General features: G+C 38.1%; 1 protein-coding gene across 1 annotated transcript in view; it reads left to right on the forward strand.

The window, feature by feature from the left end:
• The first annotated feature begins 1,012 nt into the window (after positions 1-1,012).
• The window catches only part of dbo (Kelch-like protein diablo), a 58,246-nt gene continuing 42,739 nt past the window's right edge, over positions 1,013-16,519 (forward strand). Inside the window, exons 1-4 of the mRNA XM_071695595.1 lie at positions 1,013-1,247; positions 7,657-7,820; positions 12,420-12,578; positions 16,222-16,308. Coding sequence (XP_071551696.1) covers positions 1,028-1,247; positions 7,657-7,820; positions 12,420-12,578; positions 16,222-16,308 — 630 coding nt within the window. The 5' untranslated portion in view covers positions 1,013-1,027. The remainder of the gene's footprint in view (positions 1,248-7,656; positions 7,821-12,419; positions 12,579-16,221; positions 16,309-16,519) is intronic.

A 16,519-nucleotide genomic window follows, 5' to 3' on the forward strand; every position in this document is an offset into this window, starting at 1 on the left:
CAGGGCATGTGAAGTGTCTGGTGTAAACCATGAAAAGTTTTGTGGGTCTGGATGTGGAAAGGGAGCTGTGGTTTCGGTGCATTACACATGACAGCTAGAGACTGAGTGTGAATGAATGTGGCCTTTCCTGTCTCTTCCTAGCTGTACCTCGTGCATGCTTGGGGGAGGGGGGGTGCTGTTTCATGTGTGGTGGGATGGCGATGGAAATGGATGAAGGCAGCAAGTATGAACATGTACATGTGTATATATGTATATGTCTGTGTATGTATATGTATGTGTATGTTGAAATGTATAGGTTTGTACATGTGCGTGTGTGGGCGTTTATGTATATACACGTATATGTAGGTTGGTTGGGCCATTTTTTCGTCTGTTACCTTGCACTACCTTGCTAATGTGGAGAATGCAACTAAATATAATAATGAAAGATTAGATACTTTCAGGATGTGTTATAGATTTGTTTTTTCAAATGCATTAACTGTGACTATGGCATTTTTAGATTTGTGTTAATATCTGTGTGGTTAACTCAACTGCTTTGAGAATAACCTCTTGAAGAGGTGAAGGCAGATGGGGATTCTTAGTTTAAGAATAGGCATTGCACTGTCTCAGTACTGAATTTTGTGATTTTAACCCTGTTTGCTGGAGGAATTTTTTAAGATTGTTAATCTTTATATTGCATAATTGGAAAATATTTATAAAACTATTTGAGGATTTGTTTCAGACTCTAATGGAAGTTTTCTAAGATTTCAGTGACTTGTATTTAATTTGAATTTTAATGGAAGTTTTCTAAGATTTCAATGACTTGTATTTGATTTGAATTTCGTAAGTTCTTGTTTATTATTTCCATGAAAGATATACTTGACACTTCCTTGTTAATCTTTCCAGGTGTTGTTTAAGCTTTTGCTGGAGGTTCATGAGAACCTTAAGGGGATAATTTTCTATAATTTGGTGGCCTTGTATTTTTGTGTCAGTGATATGGAGATATTACAGTGTAGTAACAACAAAGTTTGATATTAATATCAATGTGGTTATGAATCTTGCTGAACTGATCTTTTTTCTCAACAGAGTAATATTGTCTGCCTGCAGTCCGTATTTTCATGCAATGTTCACCTCTGAGCTTCTAGAGGCAAGGCAGACTGAGGTGCCTATTCGTGATATTGATGAACATGCAGTAGACTTGCTTGTAAATTTCTGCTACACCTCAGAAATCACCATTGAAGAATCCAACGTGCAAACACTCCTACCTGCTGGTGAGTGCTTATGAATCACTGTAATTATGAAAGAAAGTATTGACTGATTCAGATTGACCTGGGAACCTCTCTGAAATTTTCATGATCATTATCTAAACATTATGAGTGTTATATGCCATACATAATAGGTTTGAAAGCTATCAGGTATATAGCCAAAGCATTTCTTTATGCTGTTTAATTCTGAATGGGATGAGTTTTCATACTTGGATGCACTATGAAGATCACTGTTTACCAGCCTTTGTGCCAAGACAGCTGAACCATGAATTCATTGGATCCCAAGAAAGTGTGTGCTATCCTACAGACTGCTATATGCTACTGGTCAGCCAGTTTTCACTCGATAAGTGAAAGCAAGGTTTCAAGTAGCTTTTTGCCAGATGTGCTGTTTGACAACCAAATATGTCTTTTGAAGACACAGACAATGACAAGAATTGAAGAGTCCTTTGTATTAGATGGGTTTTTGATAGGTAGCTTTGTATATATATTTATTTATTTTGCTTTGTCGCTGTCTCCCGCGTTTGCGAGGTAGCGCAAGGAAACAGACGAAAGAAATGGCCCAACCCACCCCCATACACATGTATATACATACACGTCCACACACGCAAATATACATACCTATACATCTCAATGTACACATATATATACACACACAGACACATACATATATACCCATGCACACAATTCACACTGTCTGCCTTTATTCATTCCCATCGCCACCTTGCCACACATGGAATACCATCCCCCTCCCCCTCGTGTATGCGAGGTAGCGCTAGGAAAAGACAACAAAGGCCCCATTCGTTCACACTCAGTCTCTAGCTGTCATGCAATAATGCCCGAAACCACAGCTCCCTTTCCACATCCAGGCCCCACACAACTTTCCATGGTTTACCCCAGACGCTTCACATGCCCTGATTCAATCCACTGACAGCACGTCAACCCCGGTATACCACATCGATCCAATTCACTCTATCCCTTGCCCTCCTTTCACCCTCCTGCATGTTCAGTCCCCGATCACTCAAAATCTTTTTCACTCCATCTTTCCACCTCCAATTTGGTCTCCCACTTCTCCTCGTTCCCTCCACCTCCGACACATATATCCTCTTGGTCAATCTTTCCTCACTCATTCTCTCCATGTGCCCAAACCATTTCAAAACACCCTCTTCTGCTCTCTCAACCACGCTCTTTTTGTTTCCACACATCTCTCTCACCCTTACATTACTTACTCGATCAAACCACCTCACACCACATATTGTCCCCAAACATCTCATTTCCAGCACATCCACCCTCCTGCGCACAACTCTATCTATAGCCCACGCCTCGCAACCATATAAGATTGTTGGAACCACTATTCCTTCAAACATACCCATTTTTGCTTTCTGAGATAACATTCTCGACTTCCACACACTCTTCAGTGCTCCCAAAACTTTTGCTCCCTCCCCCACCCTATGATTCACTTCCGCTTCCATAGTTCCATCCACTGCCAAATCCGCTCCCAGATATCTAAAACACTTCACTTCCTCCAGTTTTTCTCCATTCAAACTTACCTCCCAGTTTCCTTGTCCCTCAACCCTACTGTAACTAATGACCTTGCTCTTATTCACATTTACCCTCAGCTTTCTTCTTTCACACACTTTACCAAACTCCGTCACCAGCTTCTGCAGTTTCTCACACGAATCAGCCACCAGCACTGTATCATCAGCGAACAACAACTGATTCACTTCCCAAACTCTCTCATCCACAACAGACTGCATACTTGCCCCTCTTTCCAAAACTCTTGCATTCACCTCCCTAACAACCCCATCCATAAACAAATTAAACAACCATGGAGACATCACACACCCCTGCCACAAACCTACATTCACTGAGAACCAATCACTTTCCTCTCTTCCTACACTTACACATGCCTTACATCCTTGATTAAAACTTTTCACTGCTTCTAACAACTTGCCTCCCACACCATATTAATCTAATTTCTTATAGGAATTTACTTGTTTCTTCTGTAATTATTGTTTCTCATATTTTTCATATAACCAATGTGAAGCTAATGAGATGGTAGTTCAAAACACATTTTCTATCTCCTCTTTTGAAAATTGGTGTTGCATCCTTCCAGTCACTATGCTCTTTCCCTTCTTACAGTGATTTGGTGTATATTTTGGTAATCAGAAAAGCTGCTTGCTGGTTAGGTTCTTTCACTGTTCTGGTGATATCTGCTGGACCAGTTTATTTGTTCAGATTTAGTTTGTGTTCGTTCTTAGGTACTTCATCACATTCAATGTTTTTTATGTCCATTTCTTTATTTTCAGTGCTCAGAAATACATTTTGTGTCTTTTTTTTCATACATATTCGCCATTTCTGCATTAGCATTGACAACAGAGGACTGAGCCTAAGAGGGAAAATCCTCACATGACCCCCTTATCTGTTTCTTCTTTTGGAAAAGTAAAAACTGGAGGGGAAGATTTCCTGCCTCCTGCTCCCTCCCCTTTTAGTTGCCTTTTACAACACGCAGGAAATATGTTGGAAGCATTCTTTCTCCTCTATCCCCAGGGATAACATTTTGTGTCTATGGTCTATTGAATGAATTTTCAGTGGTAAATACTGAATTGGAATACTGTATTTAGAAGGATATCACCTCTTTATCTCACCTGTTTATATAGCATTATCCTTTGATAATAGGGTGTTAATTACCTCGATTTTTTGCTTCATATGTATTTGAAGAATTCCTTAGTGTTCCTTATGATGGTGAGAGAAATAAATTGTTACTGGTTCTAATTTTCTTTCTGCACTCTGTGTAATATTATGTACATTTCAAGTATCTAATGTTTATTGCTTGACTTGAATATCCTGTAAGCCTTCTTTAACATTTAATTAAGTAATTGATTATTTTATCCAGCCTGGCTCTTCCTTTTCGCAGCTGTTTAGGGATGCTGATTCTTGTAAGGGGGGGGGATGCTGATTCTTGCAAAGGGGGATGCTGATTCTTGCAAAAGGGGATGCTGTATTCTTGAAGTTTTCCACACCTGTTCAACTGTATCTTCGTATAGGAGATTGATCCAGTTTGCTTTACCTGTGGCTTGGTGCAGTCTATTGAAGTCAGCTAATTAAAAATTTTGTATCACTTGTTATCTTTTCTTCTTTGAACTGAGCCAGCAGTTTATATAGAAAATCTAACAGTTTTGTGATTGCTGTTTTATTATAATTATGGTGTAGCCAGAGTCCATTTGCGTATAGTTATACCATGAGTAAAAAGTCACCTTTGGTAAGGTTGTATCATCAAAACTTTAACTCCAAAGGAATCCATCTTTTTGTGCTACTGATTGTACCTGTTATACTTAAGGGTTAGACTTCAGGGGATATAAATGTAAGATTTGAAAATTGAAAAACCTTTTCTCATTTAAGTGGTGTTTGGCAAGCATTTTTTGTTGTTATTTGTTGTTTGCTTACATTGTCCTCCCCTCTCTTTGATCAGTAAACGATCTGTGACTTTTTTGGTTGATACTTGCAGTCTTCATATTCTGAGCCATCAGTAAGTTAATGTCATCTCTTTGATGGTATCCGATTGGCTGAAGGTGGACCCAAAATGAGCAGGCTGCCACTACCTTGGTTGGGTGAATATTGAAGGGTAGGGAAGACCAGTACTCCCTTACCAGAAACACCCAGGATTGGAAGGCAATAATCTTATTTTTATTAGAAAGTGAACTTGGAACTCTCATCTTGCATTATACCAACTTAAAAAAAAATTCTCAAAACCAACATAAATGTACAATAAGCTAGAAGTTTTCTCTGATTTCAGAGTTTGTAGCAGAATGAGACTGTTGGATGTTGACGATGATATTTTGTTCGATAACTATTTCTGAAGGCAAGTTAGACCTGAAAACAGGAGTTTGCTTTTGTGGAATATTTTAAGGGCTGGCATTTCATGTCATTGGAGATTGGTGGGAAGGGCCTTGCTTTACTGGCAGTCACTTTTCATTATGGGTACTGTACCACAGTCTCATTGTTAGGGGAGGTGAAGACAAACCTTAAGACTAAAATTGGTCAGTTTATCATTAAGGAACTGAGCTAGAGGCTGCCTTTAAAGGAGGAGTCTGTGAAATACTCAACAGATTGTTCCTTAGTAGAACCTTTACAAGGATTCAGTTGCCTACTGTACATGGAACCCTTAGGGTTCCACATGTACTGATTATTTTATGATCAAGTGTCATTGGTCGAAGAAGATGAAGTCAGGCCCTGAGGCTGAAGGTTCCATTTTACAGTTAAGTGTATCAGAGATGTGCCAGGAAAACCAAGTGCAAGGATGTCTTCCCTGAGCTTGTTCTTGCAATACTTAGGGATTGTTCTGTTACAATGTTTATAGGGGCTCTTTCTCTTCAGTACACAGAATCCATATTGTTGTTTGTGTACCAAGTGACTTTAGGTTAAGTTTAGATCATTAAGTAGTCGTATGTCAGGTGTAAGGTAGGTGAAGGCAGATTCCTTGCCTCATGTCAGTTACACCTCATTATCCTTTAAACTGAATACTTGGATTTCACTGCTATTCCTCACTAATGTTATTTTTTCATACTAGTATAAAATATTATAGTGTTCTTTGGTATTATTTAGCAAAGACAAATGAAAAAGTCTATATATGTGGCATTAAATTTCCTGAAAAATAGTGTTAAACAGTGAAAATTATGGCTTTAATGAGACAAATTTTGCATAGAGTGACAACAGAGTCAGACTTTTTCAGTGGTCATGGACGTAAGTTGATTATCTTGGTTCTATAGATTTGCCACTTTTTTTTCATTGGCAAATGAATGCCATAATCAAGGCCATCTCATTAATGCTAGGATGTTTGAAGAAAGAAACCTGGATGTTCTGGCTCCGAGTGAAACAGAGCTCAAGGGTAAAGGGGCAGAATGGTTTTGAAATGTCTTAGGAGTAAAGTCAGGGGTTGATGAGAGGGCAAGAGCTAAGGAAGGAGTAGCACTACTCCTGAAGCAGGAGTTGTGGGAGTGTGATAGGATAAATGGAAATGAATTTTAGATTGTTGTGGTTAAAACTGAAAGTGGATGGTGAGAAATGTATGATTATTGGTGCTTATGCACCTGGCCATGAGTAGGAAGAAAGGAAAGTGATTGGCTCCAAGTGAAGATTGGTCTGTGGCAGGGGTGTGTGATATCACTGGTTCCAAGTGAATGTTGGTCTGTGGTAGGGCTGTGTGATGTCACCATGGTTGTTTAATTTGTTTATGGATGGGATAGTGAGGAAGATAAATGCAAGAGTCTTTGAGAGAGGGGTGAGTATGCAGTCTGCAGGGATGAGAGGGGCCTGGGAAGTGAGTCAGTTGTTGTTTGCTGATGACACAGCACTGGGGGCAGATTTATATGAGAAACTGCTGAAGTGTGTGACTGATTTTGGAAGAGTGCATGAAACGAAAAAGTTGAGAGTGAATATGAATAAAAGCAAGGTCATTAGGCTAAGTAAGGTTGAGGGACAAGTTAGTTAGGGTGTAAGTTTGTATGGAAAACAATATGAGGTATGAGGAGGTTTGATCAAGTAAGAAATGAAGGAGTAAGAGAGCTGTGTGGTAATAGAAAAAGTATGGTTGAAAGAACAGAAGAGTGTGTGCTGACATGATTTGGACATATGAAGAGAATGAGTGAGGAAATATTTGCAAAGAGGATGAATGTGTCAGAAGTGGAGGGAACAGTGAGAATGGGGAGACCAAATTGGAGATGAAAGGATGGAGTGATAAAGATTTTGAGTGATCGATTGCTTAGCATATATCCCCAAGTTTCAATACAGTGTATAGAAACTAGTTCTTCAATAGAGTGAGATAAAGTACCAGTTCTTGGTAGGCTCCATAACCAGTCAGTGAGTGCTTTGTCTCCAGACATAGACATCCCTAGGTTTACATGAGCTGAGTTATAAGTGGCTAGGCCTGTCACAGCTGCATTGTTTTCCCTTAGCCAAAGTTAGTACTCATTTACAAACCAGAGAAAAGACGGACTGCTGGTGAGATGTGAACTCTCTGTCAGTGCTGGGAATCAAACTCTGGCCAGTAGATTAGAAGTTAACAGTTTTTATACCAACACCTAGGTTCCTAATTCTTCAGTATGGAAAAAAAAATTGCAGTTTTTAGTGTGCTTGAGGATTAAATACAGCAAATAGTAAAAAAGAAGTGAAATTATGTGTTTGACTGTCTATGATGCCCATTCTGCTCTGTATATTACAGAATCTTTTCTAATCTTGTGGTCATTTTATGTAATTGATACTCCTTTGTTAGCTTCCTGTGACAAAAAGTGTCATGACTTGTTAGAGAACTCTGTTTGGTTGATGGTTGAATAACAAGTGACTCAAGAGTTAGCTTAAGGTGTTAAACGATGGCAGGTAAACATAGCATACCTAATAGAGAGCATTGTTTCCTTTGCAGCATGTTTGCTGCAGATGCAAGAGATTCAGGATGTGTGTTGTGAGTTCCTCAAACAGCAGTTGCATCCCTCCAACTGCCTTGGGATCCGTGCATTTGCTGATACCCACTCTTGCAGGGACCTGCTCCGCATAGCTGATAAGTTTACCCAGCATAATTTCCAAGAGGTGAGCATTATTATGAAAATTCTGTAATTTCTGGAGGAAAATACGAAGGATAGCTACATACACAGTTGCATAAATGGGTAGAGTTTGGCAGTACATCATAGGTACTGTATTACATATGGGACTTCTGCAGCATGAATGAGAAGCAAGCTTGCCTTGCTATCATATGCAAGATGATTGACAGTTTTGAAAATATAGAGAGATTGATAATGAATGATTGAAAGAATGAGTAAGGTTGAGAGAGAGTGAGAGTACCTACAAGTACCCATGAGATTTTTCTGTTGGAGAGAGAGAGAGAGAGAGAGAGAGAGAGAGAGATTACCTACCTACCTTCCAATGCCTCTGATGAGAATTTGCTGCAATGACAGGGCTTGCATGTAGCACACACCTCATATTTTTCATATTAGATAATACTATTCTTATATGCTGCTACACACTTCCCTTAATTCATGATCCAAGGTTTAACAGGGATTGACTTAAGCTATGTGCCTTATCTTTTTAACATTTCCTTCATCTACTAGTATATTGCATTATATAATCTTTAGAACTTTGTTATTCATAAAGATCTATTATGTTGTTCCCTCTTGTCAGTCTATGGATTACCAGTACAGGTTGAATGATTCGCAGAGATTCATTAGGTTTCTGAACTGTTCTCTATCATCTGTTTTGCCTTTCCTTGTAAATTTATCTACATTGTAATCTATACCTTTCTCCTTCCATTGAAGAAAGTGGAATTTTAAAGTTGTCCACGTAATTATCTTATTCAGTTTCCCCATTCTCATCAGTGTTTTTTCAGCATTTGCTTATATTTCTTTAGAGTTTTTGTTTTTTGGTTGATATGCTCACTACAAATCTGTTTATCTATATCTCTGATGCTTGTTCTTTCTGGGAACCCTCATCAAGGGGATGGACACGGCCAAAGAATCTCCATATGTCCTTGTCCTAACTTGCCTCCCTTGCATACACTATTCCATGTATTCTTCCACCATTTCTTTTCCTCCATTATTCTTCCAATCTTTTTCCACATGTCACAGGTGATCTTCCTCTCACACTAACCCCTTGAATTGTGCTATCATACACTCTCCTTGTAAACATATGCCCAAACCACCTCAAGGTATTACATTTCGCCTCCTCCACCACTCCACATTTCATCTCCTTTGCATTCCTTACCATACCACCCCTTCATTTCTTTATTCATTCAGTCTAGCCATACCACATGCTCCTCCCAAATAGCTCATTTCCACAGCCTGTATTCTTGACCTCTGTGGCTGCATCAGTCAGGGTTGGGGCAGACTTTGGTATCCCTTAATCCTCTCTTCACCTCCATACTTATACCTCTACCCTTTATTATTCTATTAAGAGACCCAATGACTCTTCTACCCAGTACTGCTCTCCCTTATCTCTCCTTCCATGTCACCAAACTTAAACAGGACAGCTGCTAAATACTTAAATCCTCTCACCTCTTCCTTTCTTTCTCCCCCATGTTCAAAACACAGTTTGATATACTTTCTTCTATCATTCCTTATAGTTTTTCGAAATCTGTACTTTCACTTTGTATCCTTTCAGACACCATTGCTTAACTTTTACTTCCATTTACCTTCAATCTCCAATGATTACACATCATAAAACACACTTACAATCTTCTGCAACTCTTCCTTACTCTCAGCAAACAACACAGTATCATCCACAAACAGGCTTACCACTAGCCACCATACCTCACCGCCATACTCCATCTTGGCACCCCCTTTCCCTAGTTTTGCTTTCACCTCTCTTATCACTCCATCCATATATGTTTATTAAAAGGCCATGGTGACATAATGCAGCCTTGCCTCTCACCCACATGTATTCCAAAATTTTTGCCCAACTCTCCATCCACTCTTACACATGCATTTGCTCCTCAATTGAAAGCTTTCATACTGTCCAACAGTTGTCCTCCATCCCATGTATCCTTAACATATCCCATAAAGCATTCCACTCTGTCATACACTTTCCCCAGATCCATAAAAGCTGCATACTACTTCTTACCTTTTGCTAAATACTTTTCCACGGTCATATTTTCCTCAAAAGACTGATCCACACATCCCCTACCTTTCCTTAACCCCCCCCTGCTCATTACTAATTCTACATTCAGTCACTTCCATCACTCTACCAGTCAACGTTCTTGCATACACTTTTCTTGGTTTACGCATACACTTTTCCTGGTTTACTTCACAGACTTATTCCCCTATAATTGACTACATATGTAGGTAGTAATTGGTAGACACCCAACAACCAGGGAGGTATATTACCAGTACTACCCGACTGGGTATCAGGAGGGTTAGTGATGGTTGTGTAGTGAGTCATGACTTCGTTTGTTGTCAAATTGCACTCCTCTGACTCAGTCTTTCCTTTGTGCCTCACCCACATGTGGACTATTGGCATTTTCTCAACAAACATACAATCTCTCTGTCATACATAACAAATAACTCGCACAGCTTATTCTTCATAACTCTAGATTTTTACTGTGAGCACTATGTGCTAGACCTGCCTTTTGGCTAGATGGTAAGAGTAGTAGATAGAAGTAGTAGGTAGGAACTTTTAGGCAGGAGTATTGAATAAAAACATTGGGTAGAAGTAGGAACATTAGACAAGAACATTGGGTAGTAGTCAATAGGAACATTAGTTAAGAGCCTCTGCATACTCTGTGCTAAAGTTGCCCTCTGCCAGTGGCCTGTTAAGGGTGAGTCACCAAAGACTAAGAAGCGGCCCTGGAATTCATTAGTTATGGAGTCTGTGTTGCCTTGGCCACCGCCGTTAGGGAGTTCCTTAATGGAACAGGCATCAGAGATATAGATAATACACTGTAGAGAGTTTGTCTATATTTTTTGATGTTTTGATTGAAATTTTTTTTTTAGCTAAATGCTTTATTGCCTTTGGGTTTCATACCAAGTTATTGCAAATTGTTCACATTAATAGTTTTGCTTCTTACATCTTCATTTTTCTGTTTGCTTCCATATTGATCACCCTAGTATTTTAGATACTTCAATATCTTCACAAGAAATTGTTGATGACACAATGATTGTTTTATCAACTCTTAAAAGTTCAGTTTCTGAAAGTTCTTTAGATGATGACTTTTTTTTAGCCACACAGTTTTGATTTTGACAAGTTTCCTTTTTGTTGTTGATTACTCTTTTGCGTTACTCCCACAGTTAATTATATTTTCAATTGGCACCTTTCAGACTTGAAAATATTAGTTGATTTTTCCTCTTAGGTTTCTTTAATATGATATTACTCTTTTAGAAACTGTTTTGAGCTGACTTATCACTTATCATTGTTTATCTTTCAGTTGTTCACATGGTTTTTTATTTTGGTACAGGTACACCACCGATTTTCCGGCACTCTTGGTTCCAAAGCCTTGCCAGATTAACCATTTTGCCGGACCAACTGTGGTCACATGATAATAATTCATCAACACACCTCTAACCCACAAATTATACATCTCCCATGTGTCTTAAGTTATGTCATGGACTGCTAGAAATGTAAATTAGATAAATATTAAATGTAAGTGAAATAAATAAATGAAATACAAGTCTTATACACCTGCTCAGGACTGAGGTGCTCATCAGCTACGAGCTTCGCAAATTCATCCACATACTCGGCAGTTCCCTTGTGGTTTGCCGACTGCTTTTCTCCACAAACTTTATTCATGGAAATTCCATGATGCTTCTTGAATCTTTGAAGCCATCCTTCACCTTAGTCACGCTCATGTTGTAATTGAAGTTCTTTATGAAACAACTCATCCTGGTTCATTATCATATTACCTGACAGGTCCACTCCATCACTCCAACGCTGTCGAAACCATTCCATCATCACTCAATTGTGCTCAGTACTCTTACCATTTTTCATAGATTTTCTAATTGTTATTTGCTTCTTGTAATTGCTGTCTGCATAGAATTTCCATATTTTCTCCCTTTGCTTCTTTATACCATAAACAGTTGATGAACCAATACTACAGATGTCACCCAGCTTACGCACCAAAACACCACGGTCCATTTTTTCAGCAGTTCTACTTTATCTTGAATCAATATGGACTGGTTTTTATGTTTGACACCATGACTGACACTCTCATATGTCTTAGAATCCATAGCTAGGGTTAGATTTAACCAAAATAAGGTAAGAGTCTCTCAGAATTGCAGTATCACCACCAACAAGTGCAGTGTGAAAAATGTGAATAAGCACGCCCTACACACAACACCATCTGTGGCCGCCCAGTAAACTAGTCTAGTAGCCGCAGTAATTTCAAGTTCCCTCTCGTAATTTTGGCCAAACTAAAGGAGGTGCTGAAATCATCAGTTGCTGGAAATTCTGTGGTGTACCTGTATTATATTACAATCAAAGCCTGAATTGTATTTCTTTGTCTTTGATATTAAAAAGAGAAAGAAAGTATGTTAATTAGTTTTGCTAATAGATAGTGGTAAATTGCTTAGAACATTTTGAAGCGTTTCTGACAGCAACCATAACTTTGTCTCATTCTTCATATAGGTATGAGGAATAACCTTTCAGATGGCTGTCTTGCATAAGTTTTGGATTAGCTGTTAATAAATGAAATTTTGTCTTTTTCAGGTGATGGAAAGTGAGGAATTTATGGAATTGCCTGTGAATCAGTTAATGGATATCATCTCAAGTGATGAGCTCAATGTCCGCTCAGAGGAACAAGTGTTTAGTGCTGTTATGGCTTGGGTCAAATATAATGTCACAGAAAGAAGACCGTATCTTGCACAAGTAAGTAATATTCTTTTTGTGTTTTTCATCCTGGCATATTTTGTCAGCTATGCATTCCCTGTACGGATAAAACTTAGAATTGATCTCATTAGTGAATAATAGTTTGCCCCTCTTCTGCCTCTAAAGGCAGGTTCATTTTGTATGACTGTTTCCCACTGTTTTGTCATGAATCTAGAACCATAAACTAACCATGCTGATGATTGTAACCCATTCCCAGTTCTACTTTCATGTCAATAATATATCTTGTAACTGGTTTTATATTTTGTCTAAAACAGTTACTGAACCCTTTCAGCTTCAGTTCCATATGTTAGTCTATAACAATTGTTGAATTTTTTCAGCTTCAGGTCCATCTATTCCTTTAGGGTTTATTTTGATTTTGAAGGGGAGCAGCAGGTAGGTCTTTTCCATCTGTCCCTAGTTGTCTTATATCTAGACTTTACACCACCAATGTTGTTTTCCTTGGAGACCCTTCATTTCATGCTTTTGTGTGTTCTCTTGTAATTTTCATTGTTTATTTGTTAATAGTTTTCACCTTCTGAGGTTCTTTATTTTTTTTTTTTACCCAATCATTTGTGTGGCCATGGTCTCAATGCGATTACTCTGCTGTATGTGGGCATACTTGTTATTTACCACAATGAAAATGACATCTCATCATGTTCAATATTTTGTTGCGTTATTTTCTTTCCTTATGGCATTTTTACTCCTTTTAGTAACTCAATACGAAAGTGATGATTTGTGAGATTTTTTCATTATATGATGACTGTAGAAGTCAGCAATAGTAGTTAAATGAATGAAAATAACTAAACCTATCCTAGTTGAGTTTAGGTTCTTCTTTTCTGGAAAAAAAATTTTGTGGATAATCAGTCTGACCCAGGTTGGGCTCAGTTGACATTGAAATATAACTTCTTAGCTAATCAGTTTAATGATGTAATTTGTATAATATAGTTTTTAGCCTTATATATTTCTTTTTAGAGGAGGATAGCATGAAAAAATATTAAATGCCTAGAATGCTTTTAGAAAGGACTTATTTATACATTTTTTTTTTAAACATGAGTCAAGCTGTGCAGTCAGTCTTATGTAATGATATGAATGTACTTTGCTATACCCAGTGCCATCATGCCATAGTATGGGTAAACTTTATAGCAGATCTTAGAAATGAGAATCTCCAGGAAGAGGATATTGTAGTTAATGAGTTTAAAACTTCTTGTTAGTAATTACATTTTCTACACATTTTACCATTAATCATCAAGACCAAGTTTGCCAGTTGAAAAAGGAGAATTTCATCATGAATAAGCATTCACATATTTATGCTTTTACACTTATTGAAAGAATTTTCTTGCTTAACTTCCATTAGAAATGATAAGATCGGGCATGAGCACATACCTTACAGTCTGGATAAACCCCATTGCTGCATTTAGTAACTTTCCCACTCTCCCTTACACCTTACCAGTAATATTCAGCAGACTTATAATTTCATAAGTCAGACACTCATATTTGATTCCCTTTCCTTTATAGAAGTGCATTATACTTATATTCTGTCAGTCTTCAGGCACCCAACTTTAAGCCATATGTTGAACACCATGACTAACCAACCAACAACACTGTCAAACCCATCCTTGAATCCCTGAGAAACTCAATCCTTTCCCACATATCATCTTGCACAATGCTTTTGGTATCTTCTAACAGTTCATTGTGCCCTTCTCTATGACATTCTCACTCCACATACCACACCACATCTGCTTCCCAGTCATCTAGTGCATACAGCAGTCTTTCAGAACACTCACTCCATCTCTTTATCACACCCTCTATGTCTGTTACCATATATTCAATTGCTTTCCTTGTTGTTACCTCCATTTATCATCTTTTTCCTTACATTATCTGCCTCGTTCCAAAACATTTCTGTATACCCAGAGAAGTGCCTCCTCATCTCTCATCTGCACTCTTTTCCAGTTTTTCTATGTTTCTCTTGATCTCATACTGGTTTGTCTAGTACTCTGCAGATACCATTCATACTTTTCTCATCTGTTTCAGGGATTTAACTTTTTATTCCACCTCTTACTTCCTCGCACCTCCTCATCCAACCTTCAGCCTGCTTCTCTCTTTGCTGATACACATAAGCAATGTATCTCTTGATAACTTCCACCCTCTTTCACTCTCTTAATTGCATATATTTTCACCCTGTTTTGTTCTTTACTCAGTCTCTCGTGGGATCTCAGAATGCAGGCTACTTTTCCAAGTTTGTTCGCATGTTATTTCCTCGTCTCATAAATCTATCACCACGTTTCTCACTTGCCTCCACTAATACCATCTGCTGCCCCTCTCAACATGTTTACTTACAACATGTCCTTCTGTACGTACCTGTTAGGTAGAATATAATCCATTAACTTCTCGTTTTTTTTTAATTTTCCGGAAGAAGGAACAGAGAAGGGGGCCAGGTGAGGGTATTCCCTCAAAGGCCCAGTCCTCTGTTCTTAACACTACCTCGCTAATGCAGGAAATGGCGAATAGTTTGAAAGTTTGAAAGAACTTCTATTGATTCTTAGTCCCACTCACGCACATATACTTATGTCTGCGCTTTTTCTTAAGGCATGGATTCTCTCTTTCTCATACAGCTTAACATATTTTCATTTTCTTTAATGTACATCAGGGATCCAGTTCTGCCTGATTGTTCCTCATTTTCCAAAGCACCCAATCCTGCATTTAGATTATCAGATTAATCACAAAGTCCTCAGTGAGGCGATAAATGAAACATAAGATGGGCAAAAGAAGAGGAGGTGGAGGGAAAAATCTGTCTTCTGAAAAAGGTGTAGGTTGTAATGGTTAGGAAGAACATGAGAAGGTAGTTTCCAGCTTAATATGTAGAAAAAGAAACAGAATCACAGCAGCCCACCATTGAGTTACTAGTAGCTCCAAAGTAATCACATTATACCATGACTTGCTAAATATTGCATCGTCTGTATAATGGCAGCTCTTGGGAGATATTGCTTAATATTGCATTGTCTGTATAATTGCAGCTCTTGGGAGATAAAACTGAAGTAATTCTACAGAGGAGGGAAAGAGAAAAATTAATGTGGCATAAAGAAAGTGGGTCAAGTTTTCAGGTCAAATTAGGCTATTTGATGAGACAGTTTACTTAAATGTGATTCTTTTGAGTAGGTAAACAGAGCTAGAACCACTCCAGATGTGACTGTTAGCAATGTGAAATTCACATACTTTAAATATAGGCTGTAGCTTCTTCAGATTTTAACAGGAAGTGCTTGTTATTGAATTCATTTGAGATTATATTGATGAAGAACTCCTAACAAAGTGTGCTTGTAATTCATAAAGACGTGAGCAGACTTCAGTGATTGCAATAATGTGCAAATGGAAAATGAATGGGCCAGTTCAGTTTGAAAAGGAGCATAACTGAGTTATATTGACTGTTGATGCTTGCTGCGTATTCTCTGGCAATAATGACGAATTCTGTTGTTCACAACAAACCACAAATGAGTGGATGTTGTGTCCATACATAAGCTCAACAAGCCTTTAGCAAGTAGATCTGATGGAATGACAAACAAACATAATTATCAATAGATCAGTGCATTATTTTTATTATTTGTTGTGACATCATTCTTACTGTTCAAATTTTTAATGTCTATTTCAGGTCCTGGAACATGTTCGTTTACCACTGCTTAGTCCAAAGTTCCTTGTGGGCACTGTTGGTTCAGATTTGCTCATAAAAAGTGATGAGGTATTGTATATACTGTGTTGTGTTTGTGTAGTTATATATGTTTTTTTATGACATATGCTTTGTACCATTTTCATATTTAATAAGGGTATTCACACCTTTTATGTTTTCAGTACTTAATGATGGACTGAAGGGTATTTTCCTGAAGTGTAATGGCATTGATATCATAGATGCACATGATATTAAAAGCTAGACTTACATACACAGTGGCTAA

Source organism: Panulirus ornatus, chromosome 58, assembly GCF_036320965.1.
Source record: "Panulirus ornatus isolate Po-2019 chromosome 58, ASM3632096v1, whole genome shotgun sequence".
NCBI lineage: Eukaryota > Metazoa > Arthropoda > Malacostraca > Decapoda > Palinuridae > Panulirus > Panulirus ornatus.